At 34.3% G+C, this 18499-nt stretch overlaps 1 protein-coding gene across 4 annotated transcripts in view; it reads left to right on the top strand.

Moving 5' to 3' along the window:
* LOC115878141 (transcriptional activator cubitus interruptus) overlaps positions 1–18499 on the top strand; it is a 234971-nt gene that overhangs the window by 183463 nt on the left and 33009 nt on the right. For all 4 annotated transcript variants that reach the window (XM_030894515.1, XM_030894518.1, XM_030894516.1 and 1 more), the window contains one exon: positions 10857–10978. In XM_030894515.1, the coding sequence (XP_030750375.1) occupies positions 10857–10978 (122 nt within the window). The remainder of the gene's footprint in view (positions 1–10856; positions 10979–18499) is intronic.

The following is an 18499-nucleotide window of genomic DNA, read 5'->3' on the forward strand; positions in this document are numbered from 1 at the left end:
CCGAATACAATTCGGACCACCCTATATATTTGGCCACGTTTTGACGTAAAATAGTCTTCTGATCAAAGAGTAGTTTCATTTTGATAGGTAGTACCCAAAAAGAACGAACTTGATTGCCTTTCCTTTTCGACGAGCAAAACAAACTGGCCGCTGGTCAGCGCGGCGTATAAAATTTCAGCTCGACCGGGTTAAAAAAGCAATTTAGCCTAAGCCCGGGGCTAGCAGCAAACCGGCTCCTAGAGGCCGGACGACGGCCGGCGCAGCGTACCGGACCACTGCCGGCCGCTTAATGACTTTATTATCGTAATCGTAAATAACTCGGCCGTTATGACCGAAGGAATCGATTCGGAGGAGAGTGCTTTTCGGTACCACACCACAACCGACCGTATCGATAGGTTTTCGTTTTGATTATTTACACCTAGCGGCTATAAATATGTTGATTTAACAACACCCTAGTCCATATTTTAAATCTATAAACTTTCGATAAGATATAAAGGAAGATACAAAGATACTTTTTAATATCATCATCATCATCATTTTCAGATTATTCAACCATTTCCAATTCTGTTGCTTCTAACCTTTCCTTGTTTCTTTCTGGCAATCTTCATCTCTCAGATCAATATATTAGATGAATTTTGATCATTATATTGTACAAGTTGAACTTTGGTTAGTATTTTTTTTGGAATAAATAGAATTAATGAAAAAAAACTTATTTAAAGTTAGCATCATCAGCAGTCTCGGCATCACTGTCTCAGTTTTAATCATCTGCTGATAATGCTAACATTTACAAAGGATTTTTTTCTCAAATTTGAATTTTTTTACCTCTTTAACGAGTTTTCGGACTAGTTGGGTCGAAACATATTCTTGTAGAGAACTGAACGCTCTACAAAAAAAACACTTTCTTTGTTAAAATTTATTATCACTCCAAATTTAACCTTGAATAACTTTGGAACCAATAAATAAATCAAAAAATTAGAAGAGACCTTTTTTGTAGAGCGTTCAATTCTCTATCAGAATATGTTTCAACCCGACCAGTCCAAAAACTCGTTAAATCGTTAAAAATTCAAATTTGCAAAAATAAAATCTCCATACTAATTTAATGAAAAATGGAAATTTCCAATGCGGCACCTCTTAATGTCAAACTTTCTCACTATTTTTTTTTCGTAATTTCCAACATTTTGAATCTACTCTCTAATCGGTGTATTACTACCACTAATTCGATATAATTCAGAAAAGAAATACTCCATTTTTTTAAACAGTCTGTTAAACAGTGATACGCCAATGATCAATTCACTACATTCAAGTTCCAAATACCGCGTCAAAATTAATGAGCAAATTAATATGTAGAGTGCATGAGCGCGGTGTCACTGATAATGCCTGAATAATTTATACTTTCCTGTTCTACTACTTCAAAAATAAATCAGCGCGATGACGTAATTCGACTTCGAGCAGTTCTACAAAGCTCAAATCATGTTAGGGATAAATTTATTGACATGTGAAACGGATTGGGCTTATCGCCGCGGAATGGAAACTGTCGTTTTTCCTTTTTTCCGATTTGTTTGAACGTTCTCGATAGGATTTATGGGTTCGGTGTCGATCGAATAAGACAAACGATTTAGGCGTGCCCTAGTTTTATCAAGCAGTAATCAAGACACGTAATGACGACAATGGCCTGCATTTAAATCAATTGGAATCGATCTAATTTTCAAGAAAATTCAGTGTCGAACAAAAAACACCCGTCAATTTATACATACCACCCAAAAATCTGACTTCTGGTCCAAATTATGAGTCTCTGTCAGTCAGTAAGATGAAATTTAAAAATGTAAACAACGCAATAACTGCACTGGCTTAAGTTTTAAATGAACAACTGAGGTGTTGTCAACTTGAATGAAGCCGAAAACACACGTGTATGATGGATTATATTAGTATGAATTTTTGATGCAGGAACAAAGTATCTTCAAACAAGAAAATGTTACCAAAAAAAGGCTGCACAAAAAATACAACTTTTACCTAAAGTTTTACCCAGATTTACTTTACATATGGGATGGTAATTAATGTAATGATATTACTCAATCTATAAAAAAATTGAGGGTACCGGGAAGGCTCAAAGAAAACAATTATATTTTCTTTTTATTGACGCTTCTTCAAGTAGTAAAACATTTAGTATTCTGAATGCCTGTGAAAATGGTTCCATGGCGACTATCTAACCGCTCAAATTAGAAAAGCACACGGTTAAAGAGCGGTTAGAGAGTGGCCATGGATCATTTTCATAGACATTTCGAATACTAAATGTTTTAGTGCCTGAGAAGCGACAATAAAGTCGCGAAATGTCGCACAAAATATAGTTGTTTCTTTTGGGCCTTCCCCATACCCACAGATTTTTCGATATACCAATAACTGGGAAGAATACAATAATCATAATAACTCACTCTTTCCAGTACTAATGACAAGATATTTTTTTAGATATCGCTAGGTTAAGAATACAAAAACTTTTTTCTTATAAAACACATGTTAAAGTTCCAAAAAATTTGTGCATCGACCTATTCTATTCAGAATGGGGTTTTGAAACGCATGACGACGTGTTCCTATACCGGGTGTTTCTCAAAAGTTGTTCATCCCTATAACTTCTTTTATTTTTTAGATAAAAAAACGACTATATGACGTAAATCAGGATTGTTTGACTATTGAACTATTTCGGTCACTTCCTGTTTCACCGGAGATGACTACAACTTTTGATTATTAAATGGTACTATCGGTGTATTACTTTATTTGATGACATACTGAATAGAGAACATATCAGTTGTCAACTTTTGACATACTCGCTTAAAAGAAGTGTATTTTAAATTTCAATCAAGAATGTTATGGCTTTGTTAAAACACTAATTTTAATCAAGGAGCCTTGGAAAAATAGATTTTATCGTCTAATGTTTCTCGCGTCTTATCCTGGCCGGTTAAAAGATGCCCAAATCGTATTTTTAATAATATCTCAAATTTTTCAAATGGAACGAGGGTGGCTCATTAGCATATTTGGAAACAGAATTTTTAAACGAATAATTTGGTACCGCATACTTGATATTTTGAGTTAAATTGTTTTTACATGTATGGTCGTGGCACTCTAAATTGAAATTTAAATACAATTTTTTGAAGCGAAAGTGTCAAAAGTTGACATATGTTCATCTATTCAAAGTGTCATTTTATATCGAATAAGGTAAAAAAATACCGAGAGTGTCATGCGTCAATCCTAATTTATGTTATATACTAACATACCAAATCTCGTTTTTTATCTAAAAAAATAAACAAAGTTATAGGAGTCTGCCACTTTTGTGAAACACCCTGTATATGTATTAGGATAACAGGAACATTTTCCATGTTGCAGAAATGTTGTGTTGATTGAAAAATTACCAAAAAAAGATATCGTTAAGTAGGTATATATATTCTCGTTCTGTCCATCGTGGTGGACCAGTGTTGCGAGGTGTGGTGTCCTTTCCTTCACGGAGTTATGGTTGAACTTGATCGGTTTTAATCTCCGAGTAAATCTTTAACGCATTTACACGGACAAAAGACGACATTATAAAATTTAAGAGGCAATTGGCCGGCGAGAGTACCATGTCGGAGCAGTCATGAATATGTAAAATCTCTCGATGGCCGATTAGCGATCACGAACGTGGGGATTTTTGCACGTAGTTTTTTTCACGCGAATACCGGGCCGTCCACGGGGTGTTGGTTTTTGCATAATTGCATCGTCCAATAGACCAATATAATTTTCTACGACTTAGAGTCATTTATAATCTTGTCTTATCTACACTTTCTCACTTTAATCTACATTTTAAATGACTTAAATCATTATATTCAAAGAAAAACTAGAGATGTTTGTCATTTTTCAATTATTAATGTAGAATGCCAATGAATTTATAATTGAATTAATCCAATAATGACCAATTAGACCCAGTTCCAATAATAACCCAATTAGACCCTGCAGTAAAACTTAAGATTAATTTAAAGTTTAAATTTTAGTTTTAACTGATTATTTTTTTGTTTAATTCAGTTTTGTACATGTCAGTTAAGAAAATTAAATAAATGAGAGCGGATCAAATGATCTTTATCAGTAGGTACCACAAACCATTCGTGGTGAACAAAATGGACCGAGGAATTTGGATAGATACAAAATTCCTTCATGACAGACTAACTTTGTATACAGACGGGTCAAAGATCGCTGAAGAAACAGGAGCTGGAGTATTTGGGAAAAGAACAAGGGCAAGCTTATCCTTTTCCTTGTGTAAATACTCAACCGTCTTCCAGGCAGAAATCTTCGCCATTCTACAATATGCGAGAGAAAACAACAGAAGAGCTTATTCAGATAAGCTCATCAATATATGCTCAAACAGTATGGGAATGCCTGAGTGAACTGGGAGCTTTGGCACGAAGACACAATGCCACAGCGACATCCAAGGCAACGAAAAAGCCGATGAACTAGCTAGGCAAGGATCATCGACATCCTATCTTGGTCCGGAGCGAGTACTGGGAATACCCAAATGTATGGCCCGTAGTGCAATCAAACTCTGGATCAGGGACAAGCAGAATATCCACTAGAGAAACAGACGGGGGCACAGGAATAGCAAGTCCTTTATCCAATGACCTAGCTCTAAAACAATAAAGGAACTGCTAATGCTTAGCAAAAATAGAGTGCGAATTACAACAGGTTTCTTGACAGGACAAATGGCTTTCCAGTGCAACCTGAACTAGCTCAACCCAACAATAAAGGTCCTGAAACGGCGGAGCACATATGTCACTGCGGGGCTCTGGATTGCAAGCGACACTTTTTATTTTGAAAAGCTAGGCTTGAACCGGAGGAACTATGCTCCCATCCTGTCAAGGACCTGCATAAGTTGGTACATAGAAAGGGGACCAATAGAATAGGCCTCACAGGTCGCACTATTTCCGGCAGAGGACGCCCCCTTTGTATTGAGAAAAAAGAGAAATAAATAATGGTAGCTTACTTCATGAGAAACTGATATACCAATAAAAAAAAGTTGAATTAACGTGTTCTGTTTGCAGCTAGGGCTAATCTTGAGGGGCCTGAACAGGACAGAGTTTCCAGAGACCATACACTCATAATATTAATATATCGGGTTTGGCCTTAGTACCACAGAAATAAACTTAGTTGGAATTTTAGTGGTATTCAAATTGTTTTTGTTCCTTGTAAATAAATTAAGATGGATCAACCGAAAATATGATCAGAAGAGCAAATCTACTTAAATTTGTTTCAGAAATAATTTGTCAATCATACCCTACTGTGTTATGATAAAATTAAATTTACAATATCGTCCCATTGCTGCCAAAAGTCACTAACTTACTTTTTATTACTTCCGAGAAAAATGCGTCTAAAGATGAATTGCATTGCATAAAGATGTTATAGTTAGTAACTATTCGGTATTAAAATAAAACATATATAGCCAGAAATCGTAGTTAATGACTTTTGCAATCGATTCTCCGCTTCAAAACATAGTTAGTGATTGAATTTGGTTGTTCGGAAAAATGTTAGTTAGTGACTTTTGGCAGCAATAGGACGATATGTTGATACGAGTATGTGATGACATCGTGGAAAATTGGAGAATAACTTTACATAGAAGTGAATGCAACTGTTGAACGCAAAAATAATTTTGTTGTTTTAACTGAACCTGTATACACCAATAAGCAGTAAGGTCTTTTAGGATTCAAGCAATAAGGCCTTTTAGGATCACCAGCTTTAACGACAACACACCCGAGAACACACCCAACAATATATTCCTCCCAAAAATTGGTATTTGCTTCTTACACACCTATAATCAATATTGTCTCTTATGGGTAGCGATGAGCGGTCTTGATCTAGCGTTTGATCTGCAAGATCAAGACCAAGACCAACCAGTGCCAGATTTACGCAAGACCAAAACCAAAACCAAGCACACAAAACTCTTACATCTCATTTTTCATAGATAATTATATAATCAAAACTTTTCTTTACCACTCTCCCCATAAATTATTAAATTATTAAAGTTAATAAAAAACTTTTCTCCGTCAACATCAAACAATACTCGTTTAAAAACTTTTTTAATCAATACTTTTTGGTAAATTTCTTAAAATAATATTAAAACTTATTTAAAGATTATTTATGTAGAAAGTGTCTCTGATAAAAAATATATTACAAAAGTCAGAAAAGACTTGATGGAGCCTTTGCAACAAGACTAAAACTAGTTGTTCGACTGCAAGACTAAATCCAAGAGTATTAGCCAATCAAATGAGGATTGTCTTGGTCTTACCTTTGCTGATCACTATTCTTCATTATACCTATTTTAGGCATGTGAGCTACATAATTGTACTTGAGATGTCATAGGCTTTTAAACAATATGTAAATATCTATAGAAATTTAAGGTTAAAATATAAATACCTGAATAAAAGAGCTTAGTCCACCTCTGCCCATAGCCTAGTAAATAATTATAACTATTATTTGAAAGATCGTTCGATAAGCCCGAAAGGCTAATAAATAAAGATAACCGCCGACACTCCTAAGTGAGACACAACAACATCATCATTTTTTCCCCGGGACTCTCAGAGAAAGAGAGAAAAAAAGAGGCGGCCTTTAAGTTGTTAGGAACTTAATTATTAGCGTTTTTATTGCAATATAAACCCGAGCGAACGGGTTTGCTATCGGCCGGAGATCTTTATACGCCGCCGGTTATTGAAACTGGTCGCGGCAAAAACTCCCCTAATTAGACCCGGTGGAGAGAGTGAGCGCCCACGAGACGCACCACGCAGTCCAGATTTTGTTTTTAACGGTGCATTTACATAGCGCTGACCGGCTCGGCTCAGCTCAATCGTGAGAACTTAAAGACTGTTCAACGATCATTCAACGTTACGTCATCAACATTTGTTAAATATGGGTTTTATAGTGTGTCGGAGATTAGTTCATATAGTTTCCTTGAGAGAAATGAGAGATTTCAATTTTTATCAATTAGAAGTGGAGATGAGCAACAAATGGCAAACTGCGATTCAATCGCAGCGATTTTAAAATTGTAATCGCAACCTGCGATTGGCTCTCATAGGAAACTGCGACTCCGATTTCTTCTATTTTCGTGTTTTAATTTAGGCAACCAATCTATACAAATATCTAAAATCCTTAAGTGACCGACATACTGATTAATCACGATCCTGCTCAAACCACTCAACGTAAGAAGCTCAATTTTGGCATACATGTTGATTCTAAGGTGTAGAGGTTCGATAAGAAGGGATTTTTCGAAATTCCAGTTCCAAGAGGGTGAAACCACCCCTCAAATATTACAATATTTTTTATTTAAAAAACGGTCAAGTTTCCGAAAAAACGCGTAAACACGTATATTTTATTTTGTTTTTTTACATATTTTAAGATTTTTTAAAAATATATACAGGGTGTTTTTTGGAAAACAGATTGACTTTAGGGTGTAGAGGTTCGATAAGAAGGGATTTTTCGAAACTCGAATTCTAAGGGGGTGAAACTATCCCTCAAATATTAAAATATTTTTTATTTAAAAACCGGTGAGTTTTTCGGAAAACGCTAAACACGTATATTTTATTTTGTTGTTTTACATATTTTAAGATTTTTTATAAATTTATACAGGGTGTTTCATAAAATATGACCATTGAGTAATCACGATTCTGCTTAAACTGCTTGACGTTTAAAGCTGATTTTTGGCAAACGGATTGAATGTGGGGTGTAGAGGTTCGATAAGGAGGGGTTTCTCGAATCTCAAATCCCAAGAGGGTGAAAACGCCCCTCAAATATTACAATATTTGATATTTAAAAAACTGTTAGTCTTTCGAGAAAAAGCTTGGACAAGCATAATTTATTTGTTTTTTTTTATCTATTTTGAAATTTTTTCAAAAATCATACAGGGTATTCCAAAAAGTTATATATATATATATATAGGTTTTTGGAGGAAGTAGCAAAGGAATTATCACGAACACAAAAAAATATTAAAATATATAAAATATATAAATTGATCTTGGATTTCATTCGTAGTTGATGTCTTGATTTGGTAGTACGTCTGTACAGGATGTCCCATTTTCGTGTGTTTTGCAGGGTTTCTCCTCTATGAGTCAAAATACAAAGATGCGGTTTTCACATTACGCTGTTACTTTTTTATGAAACTAAAGATGCTACATACAGATATGTCCTAGCTCTCTTACTTCCTAAAATACAGGGCGAATCTGAAATGATTGCATTTTTCGATCCCCTTTGTATTATAACTTATCGAAAAGGTGAAAACGGTCTTCCGTACAGTTTTTCAGGTAGAATGCAGTGACGTAACTATTTGTTCGTTGGAATCTGTCTTTTTTTAAATTGACTAAAACTTATATGTTTTTTTTAAATACGATATTTTGTATATTATTTTATTTTCCTTGTTACGAGCTTTCTAAAATACTTATTTTCATAAACGAGGTAAAAATGCATTATTTAACTTTATTACATAGTCGGCCGGTTTAAATTAGGTAATCAAAACAATCAACTAATTTATTCGACGTAAAATTTTGGTTATTGGCATGTTATTTAAAAGCAGCACAAGTTCAGTTTCCGTGTAGTTTATCAAAATATCACGATGCAAAGCAAAATTATCTGGCAAAATTAAGTTAAATCAAATAAGAGCCGTTTAGCAGTTTAGCAGTACCTAAATAAATAAATATAGAGTATATTATAATTTTCGAAAGCTCATAACAAGGCAAATAAAATAAAAAATAATATATAGAGTGTCCTGTTTAAAAAAAGAACATAAGTTTGAGTCATTTTTCGAAATAGACAGCTTCCAACGAAGAACCACTTTCGTCACTGCCATTCTACCTGAAAATGAGAGGGCGGTGGGTAATTACTCAATGGGTAGAACAAAACAAAATCAGGGTATCCGGTATATACCTGTACATTTAGATGAACAGTCTAATTTTATAAAAGGTATTTCCAACGACCGCATAGTAAATACCCGATATAATACCAGTAATGTCCGGAATACGAGTATATCTACAATATTTCTTATATATATTGTAGATATTATATATTGGTATATTTCTATTCCCGGTATTATACAGGGTATTTACTATTCGGTCGTCGGAAACTCCTTTTATTAAAATTAAAAAACATATATACCCAGATTTTATTTATCTACAAATTGGGTACTTACCCACCGCCCATCACTGACCCTTTTCACCTTTTCGATAAGTTATAAGATAATCGAGATACAAAGGTTATCGAAAAATGCAAAAAATTCTACTAATTAAAAAATAAAAAGTAAAAGAAAGTAATAAGAAATAACTTTGAACTAAGAAGGCTAGGATAAATACATATTTATCCTAGCCTTCTTAGTTCAAAGTTATTTCTTATTTCTTATGTAGCATATTTAGTTTCATAATAAGTAGAACAATGATGTGAAAACAGCATCTTTATATCTCTACTCATAAACCAGAAACCCCATAAAACACACACAAATGGGACATCCTGTACATCTAGTAATCGCCAGTCGATATAAAAATAATTCACACACAATAGTCTAAAAAATGGAAGTAAAGAAACAATATTGTCTTCATATTTGTGAAAAAATGCATGTCCATATTTATGTAACCGTAGCGACAAAAATAAAAAAATAGAAATAATGTGCATGATGCCTTTACAAAAATATCTGAAGAAATGGAGATTGGCATCATTAACGTTTAATTAGTATGTCATATTTCATGGTTTCGATATAAATTACATAATAAACTTTACTCTATTGTTGACTCGCCTTGTACATTCATACTGGTATACCTTGTTCATGATACTGAAATATTCGGATTTATTAAAAAAAAAAAATATTATTAAAATTCAATTTTTATTTTTGACACGACAAAGAATTGCAGTTTTATAAAATAAAAATTATGCCCCTTTCGGATTTTTTAAAAATCTTAGACGTTACTAGATATTTCGTATTAAACATGTAGCTGCTATATTAAAAATATTTTGTGGTGTGTTGTTGCATAATTGACTAATTTCCAAACATCGAATGGACGAAGGAAGGAAGCGAAGGGACGAAGGAACGCGAGGAAGTAACGCGAGGAAGTATGGCGAGGAAGGAGCGAAGTGTGAGTATGGGGCTTAACACTGTAAAAGCTAAAAGTGTTAATACCACAATATACTATGCGACAGATCTGCAAAAAATTGTCCAACATAACACAATTTTATACATACTTTATAAAATATGATATTAATATCATAAGTTAATAAAATTATATTCTTGTTCCGGTTGTTTTGGACTGACAAATTATATTGAACATGAAAATCAAATAGCAAATGGAGATAGCATCGATTTGAATTACACCGACTCCAAACTTTCCAAAATATAATTTTATAATTGCACAAGACCATGGCATCGCCCATATCGAGATATTTTTTCCAGTACTGGCGTAGTATAAAAATATAGTTGCAGTTAACTTCTCCTTTTCTAGACCTTAATTAATTCTATGGCACCCGTTCCAGCAGTCGCTTTTAATTAAGGTTCACTTAACACCTCGGCGCGCTTTTTTCCCAACAAAGGACATTTGCATGACATTATACAGGGTCCGCGGTTAACGTAGCGCAACTGGCGAGTAGATATTTATTTTATTCAATTAGGAAATCGAGTACCAGGAGTGGAATTAAAAATGGAAATGCACAGTCCTGGCTACTTTCCTCTCTTAAAGGACGTTAGATGTTTTATGGCTTTTTATTTTAGATGAATTTTCTGCCAAGTACTATTTAATTTTGGTTTATTAAAATTAGTCTACATATCTAATTTAAGTAGTAGTTTAAAAATAATTTACTGATATGTATTTTTTTTGTTTCAGTGTTGGGGCTAGTCCGGGTAGCAGTATACTATTAAGCAGGGAATTGCACCCTGCTTATAGACTGCCCCCTCATATGGAGTATCTCTATTCTCTTCAACATTCCACAGCTAACTCTATCCATGGTAAGTAACTGTTATCAAATTACAGAATGTGACAGGAATTTTTTTGGAAACAGTTGGCTTCTGTCAGTTTTTAAGTTATTTTTTTACGTTATAAAGTTGACTGATTAAAAAATACGTACTTATCTCGTCGATTGAAAGAATTGGGAAGACAAGATACGCAACCTAATGGGCGAATTCGTTACAAGGCTGATTTGATTTTCCCTTGCGTTTCAAGTGATGTACGGTGGAGCCTATGCGGACAACGCATTTTCTCTAATTCGGCTAGAGAAGGCATATCGAAGACGGTGTGGAACTAAAAGCGACAGTGTTCCTTTATTAAAATGTGTAATATCTGTAATAAGTTTTGACGAAAATATCTTTGGATGAAGAGTCCGCGTTTATAATATTGAAAATGTATTCGTGTTAAACATAATAGAATAAATTACACAAATAAAAATTAATTTATAGGTAAGTACTGAATATTTCGTATGATCGAAAAAAGTCGTTTAGTTGGCTTGGAAATGACGACTATTGACATTTATCATAATATTTTATATATTATGAAGTAACAGCGATATTAATTTCCAAGCCAACTCTGACGCCGTTCTTTGTTTAATCATGTAATATTATATAAAACTGTTTAATGATAGAAATTCCGTATTATAACGTACTGTGTCCAAAATCAGTAAATCTACAGATTAATCAGTAGTAGTTCTGGCAACACTGTCGCCGGCAGCCACTCACTCTGTCGACTGAAAGAACTACGGTCTGCTTTCTAAAAATAAAAATATTTTTTATTGTGATTACCTCGGATGCGCCCGACAGAAGCAATATTTTGCGAAATTTGAAGAGAATAGGTTATGGAAATCAAACACTAAATTTGTAAATAGCCCTACTTAGTTTTATAGGAATTCAGAAGTAAAAGAGCACAGCAGAGAAAACCTTGATCACTATTCCAAAGAATCCAACTATGCTGTTCTGAACTTTAATAAAAGAGAAACAATAATAATACAAGTACTGTCTTCATACCAAGGTTTTAGGTTTAAACACACTTAAAACATTCATAACTGAAGAGTTTTTGTTAGTTAGCAGGTCCCCACCTGCTGGTACTGAGGTCCCTGTATTCGGGAGGCTACTCAGCTAGATTTGATAGGTTTGGTGCCAATATCTTTGAACTATGAGTTATACCATTCTTTGGTTATGACTGCTCACTTGTTTGCTAAGATATTCGCCCAGGCACGGTTGGAAATTATTAGTACACGCAACAAGACCCTTAAGGTGTACGCGCACTGAATCGGTACCAGTCCGGCGAGAAACGGCGAAGGCGGTGACTCGACTATCATAGATAGGTAGAGGTAGGAATCTGGCCTCTACAGGCCGAAATGTTTTAGTGGACGCCGGCGCCGGCGCCGTCTATATGTACGATGGTCGCAGTCGCTTTTGCTGGTCGGTCCGATCCGATGCAGAGCGCGCGGAGCCCTATTGTCACACATAAGTCATACTGAACCAAAAAATCGGCACGAATGAACAGTAAGCGATCGTTTTTATATTTAATTTTAAACTAGAAATTATTCACAGTATAAATCGAATCCATTAAATATATATACACATGTTATATACTCGTATTATCTTTGTCAGATGAAATAAATAAGGAAAAACACTTTAGATCAGAATATTTCAACCGAAGAATAAAATATATGCTTTAGTTAACATTAGTTAAATAATGAGGAAACATTTAGTTTACCTTTAGTAACCTTCTTTATCACAGTCACCAAAATAACATCAATGCGTCTCGAATAGTAGTCTAAAAACTTTTACTTAACATCTATTATCATTGTTATTTGTCTGATTTCCCTCTCCCAAATTTGCGAATAATATTTTAAAAATTAATAATTTTATTTCTGTATACAGAGTGTCTTAAAAATGAATGTTTTGAATTTTTTAAAGAAATATGTTTATTTTTAAATAGGCGGTTCATCTCAAAGTATTTTAACAACTTTTATTAAACTTTCTTCATTTTTTATTCCCAGAATGTTAAACATTTTCCCCAGTTTTTTCTATCTTATTTAATCATATCTCGATCAGAGTCTATTAAATCTCTCTCCCTATCCACCGAAACAAAAATAATAGGCTTTCCGTTGTACAAGTGGACGACGACGACGACCTGTATCGTCCGCTGCGAGACACTCGAAAAAATCATCTAGACAATGCGTCGTTGTTGAACACGATCAGCATGCGGGCCGAGGATTATTTTTCCTCTCCGCACTTAAGGGGGGCAAGGGGGGCGCCGCGCCTTGGCACAAAAGATACTCGTTTCCTGTCAGGGGCGTCAAACGGGGGCCAATTATTCGTGCTGGGTATGTGTGCGCCCGTAAGCCACATAGCTTAGAACCTTTAGTATTAAGTTTAACACAGACGCACAAACACAAGCAAGCAGCCTTTGTTTTTCTTTCTCCATTCGATTTGTTCTATAGAATTTTGATCATATAGCAAAATGAACAACGCGATAACCAATGTTGGGCAACGTCGACAATAATTGAATTGTTGATGCGTCAGGTATGGTGCCGATGTCGACTTCCTAAGGGAGGTCGTCAATGTTGACTGCTAATAATTTGGTACAAAGTTTATATTTAGAGCAAAGCGTTATACAGGGCGAGTCTTAAATAAGTGCAAATATGTTGAAGGATAGTGTATTTCGACTCCAGAAACACGTCTATGAGGTTCTTTTTTTAATTTTCGTTCGATTTTCACTCTGCCGACTGAAAGCAGAACTACGGTCTGCTAATACGGTACCGTATTCTTTATCCGCTGCGCTGTAAACGACTATAAGCGCGCAGTGACGCAGAAAAAAATTGAAAATTTGGAAATTTCTTATATTTTTAATTAAAAAACGTAATATCTTTATAACATGGCAACATATGTAGTAGATTAAATGTACCAGAAAGAAAACCGAAGAAAAATCCAGTTCTCAAAATTTAAGCGAAAAATCAACAGTGTTTGGGAGAAGGGGGGAGGATTAATCACTCCTCTTCTAATGACAAACCTAACCTCAAACCCGTGCCTCTGGTATTCTCGGCATTGTCAGTATTTACTCCATAGTCGATGTCCTGTCGACGTGTCTTGGTCAACAATAGAATTAATCAACAATAGTCGTCGCTTGTACTTTTTCGATAAAGTGGTCGATCCATTATCAAAATAAAATAGAAACCGTTTGTTATAATTCTTGTGTTGATATATTTTATCAACCATACTTGACAGTGAGTAATTATTTCAGCAGTGTCAAACACTCTAAACGTATCGTTCAACACTTCAACCAAAAAGTTCTGTATAAGTACGGAGCTTTATCATTTGAAATGCTTCGAGCTCGTATAAAATCTAAATTAAAAGGGGTGATGACAGATATTTTAAAGTATTTGTTAGAAACAAATTTCTTCTAATATATAATTTCAGATGTTCTTTCAAAGCAAAACTATAATATTCTAACCTATTTAAAATAAACCATAAGTTTTTAAACAAACAACTAGTTCTCCAGAAATTTCTTATCTTGTAGTTTATCCACAAACATCTATTACTATAACTGTAGCTTTGGCTCGAGAATTCTCGAGAAATGTGTTTACTCGAATCGGGAAGAATAAAACTAAACACCTCTCAAATTATATCTTGTGTTAAAAATTTTTTTATAATTTTCTATATACAAGGTGAGTCTTAATTAAGACCAAATATTTTCAAGGCTGATAGATCTCGATAAAAGAAACTTATGAAATAAGTTTCATTTCATAAGTTAAAATGGTAAAGGGAAACCTTTACCATTTTTCAAATAAGTCCAAAATAACCTAGTTTTTTTTACTTTGGAAATTAAATTAATCTACTACCAATATTGTCATATTATCAAGAAACTGTGTTTTTAACTAAAAACTAAAAAAAAATCCAAAATTTTTTTCCAAAAATTTAAAATTTTCAAAATTATTTTTTCGCGAAAAAAAACTCATAATCGTGTTTCTGGGATCGAAATATACTACCGCTAAAAATATTTGCACTTATTTAAGACTCACCCTGTATATGTTGCCAGTAACTTTGTGGATTTAATTTTACTAATTATTTGATGTTTAATTAAATTCTTCTGTACAGGGATTCCGATTTTCGTGTGTTTTATGGGGTTTCTCGTTTATGAGTAGAGATGCAAAGATGTAGTTTTCACATCACTTTGGTACTTTTTTGTCCTAGCCGAGGTCCTAGCCCTCTTAGTTCCTGAAATACAGGGCGAATTTTAATTTTTTGCATTTTCCGACCACTTTCATATCTCGGTTATCGTATAACTTATCGAAAAGGTGAAAACTCCTAAGTCCTTTGACCTTGATACTGAGTCCCAACCAAAGGGACTAACACAAATCTGTGTATAGAGTTTTTAGTTTCATAAAAAATAGTACAGTGATGTGAAAACCTCATCTTTATATCTCTACTCATAAACGAGAAACCTGATAAGACACGCGATATTGGGACATCCTGTACAGAATATAGAAATTACATATTTTTAACCGTCTGAAAATATACCTATATTTTATTTTAAAAAGCAACGCGGAACTCCAAAACTTGTCATTTCATCACTTTCGATCTTCCTTCTCGATGTCAGGCAGGAATTAGCGCGTATATTAATATTTTGACAGAGAAAAATTTGTCAATCTATTTTGAAGCCGCGCGACATGCGCTTGTAAGCGGCTTATTCATCTTCTCGCTAAATAGAGACAACGAAAGAAACAGAAATCACGAGATAAAATTAGGCTCTTATTTCTATTTTTGACGTTCTTGTAAGTTACCATTAAAACGTAACATTTGAAAGCCATAATTACTGTTATTGGCTGTATATAAGTCTGTCCAAGAAGAAGATACCTGACAGTGACATTGTAACTCAAAGGTTAATTGTATTTTCTGTCATTTTTTAGTTGTCGTTTGTCGAAATATTTCTTGACTCGTTGGATAGACTATAGTTACGATCGTTTCTTTTTGTGTTTATTTATTTTTATAATTTTTGTACAACTCGATTGTGGTTATATTTCTCACGTACAACTAGTTTTAAAGACAATTTGATAACCTAACTTACAAAACACTTTAAAACTACTACTTTAAAACATACTGTGCAATAGTTTAGTGAGTAAATTTTCCTAAAACATTATTTTTCGGTCAGAACCATGTCTTCTGAGCATTTTGTTTTTTCACTCATGTCAACTCATGCCTTGGTTAATTTGTTAAGGACGAAATGAACTTGTCACCAACAATTTGCAATTTTGTCAATTGTTTTTACTTTTTGTGTTATTTTTTAATATGACGATGTGGCTTAGGTGGCTATTGTCATGTTGAAAATTACATTTTGTCGAAGATTGTGCAAAAGCCGTTACTCTTGTTGAAGGGTAATAGGTACACACTCATTGCTCTACGATAAAAGGGATAGTTGCGCATTTTAAACACATTGGCCGAAATAAGCGTAAAGCTGGTAGTGGTAGAAAGCGCAAAACTACCCCTCTAAACGAACGATATATTAAAATCAACGTTTTGCGGGACCGTCGTTTAACAACAGTGAAGAAGTTGACATTAGGAGGTTCGAGACAATAATGTGAGTATATTAACAGTTTGTAGAATAGAGGGTAGGTACCATTGCGATCGAAAAAAATGTAATACAACAAAATATGATTTAATCTGTTGGTCTATAATAAAGTATTTTTAAAACTTGAAAAATTGCCCATTTGTAAAAGGTAGGTAAATTTTTTATACTTTTATTTCACCACAACCTACCAATTATTACCAAATTCATGGTAACGCCTAAAAAGTTAGGTGGCATAATTGTATTGTTTTCATAGTGACGACGATATCCACTTCTCGATATCCTTATAGACCAGGAGTTCTATCTGGGACTACTAATTCTTGCACTACTTTTTTTTTTCATCGCAATGGTACATAAAATGTGCTTGTCAGTATGACATTTTTTTTTCATAACAACCTCATAACAAACTTTCATAATAGACCTGGTAAGGCCTATTGTGTTTGTCCCCTTTCTATATCTGCACCCATTCTCCTATCCCTGTGCCCTGCACTAGCTTATTCAGGTCCTTGATAGGATGGGAGCATAGTTCCTCCGATTCTAACCTAGCTTTCCCAAATAAAAAGTGTCGCTTGCGATCCAGAGCCTCGTAATGACATATTATGTGCTCCGCTGTTTCAGGATCTTTATCGCAGAGTCTGCAGCAAAGACTTCCTTGATAGAGGTTGAGCTTGTTCAGGTAACACTTGACAGCCATGTGTCCTGTCAAGAGGCCTGTTGTAATCCGCACTTTATTCCTGCTAAGCATTAGCAGTCCTTTTGCGGTTTTAGAGCTAGGTCCTTGGATAAAAGCCTTGTTGTGCCTATGCCCCTGTCTGTTTCTCCAATGGACATTCTGCTTTTCCCTGGACCAAGATAGGATGCCGATGATCCTTGCCTAGCAAGCTCATTGGCTTTTTCGTTGCCTTGGATGCCGCTGTGGCCCGGCATCCAGAAAAATTCAATTCTCTTCCTTCGTGCCAGAGCTCCCAGTTCGCCCAGGCATTCCCAGACGAGTCTCGACGATACCTTTGACTTATATTGATGAGCTTACCTGAATAAGCTCTTCTATTATTTTCTCTTGCACACTATCAGTATGACATTACGACAATAGTGACCCAATCCAACTCATTATATTAAAAAATTGTATAAAAATGTGATGATAATTGCAAAAATTGCAAATTGTTGGTGGCAAGTTCAATTCGCTGTTGACATGACATGAGCCAAAAAACAAAATGCTCAGGATGTTTTATAGTTAGGGTAAAAAACAACCCTTCGATTAACCCTGTATAATAAGTCAAATACTAAAGTTTATAATAAACTGAGTTTACGAATTAAAGTTGATATATTTATATACAGTTTACTAAAAAATCATGAAAATAGGACTATACCAGGTGCGTCTCAAAAGTGGCTCACCCCTATAACTTTTTTATTTTTTCAGATAAAAAACGAGATTTGGTATGTTAGTATATGACATAAATTAGGATTGATTGAGTATATGATGTGATGATATGACATAAATTGACGTATGCAATTATTTTCGGTCACTTCCTGTTTCACCGAAAATGACGACAATTTTTGATTTTTAAATGGCACCCCCGATATTTTTTTACTTTATCCGATAGAAAATGACACTCTGAATAGAATGATATATAATATGTCAACTTTTGACATTCTCGCTTAAAAAAAAGTTATATTTTAAATTTGAATCTAGAGTGCCATGGCTGTGCTAAAAACACTAATTCTTAATTAAGGAGTCTTGGAAAAATAGATTTGATTATCTAATGCTTTTAGTGTCTTCTCCTGGCCAGTTAAAAAATGCTCAAATCGTATTTTTAATAATTGGTATCTCAATTTTTTCAAATGGAACAAGGGTGGCTCATTAACAAATTTGGAAAAAGCATTCTTTTACGAATAATTTGATACCACACCCTTGGTATTTCGAGTCAAATTGTCATTATGAATCGCAT

Source organism: Sitophilus oryzae, unplaced genomic scaffold, assembly GCF_002938485.1.
Source record: "Sitophilus oryzae breed Bouriz unplaced genomic scaffold, Soryzae_2.0 scaffold_1500_pilon_pilon, whole genome shotgun sequence".
NCBI classification, from domain to species: Eukaryota; Metazoa; Arthropoda; class Insecta; order Coleoptera; family Curculionidae; genus Sitophilus; species Sitophilus oryzae.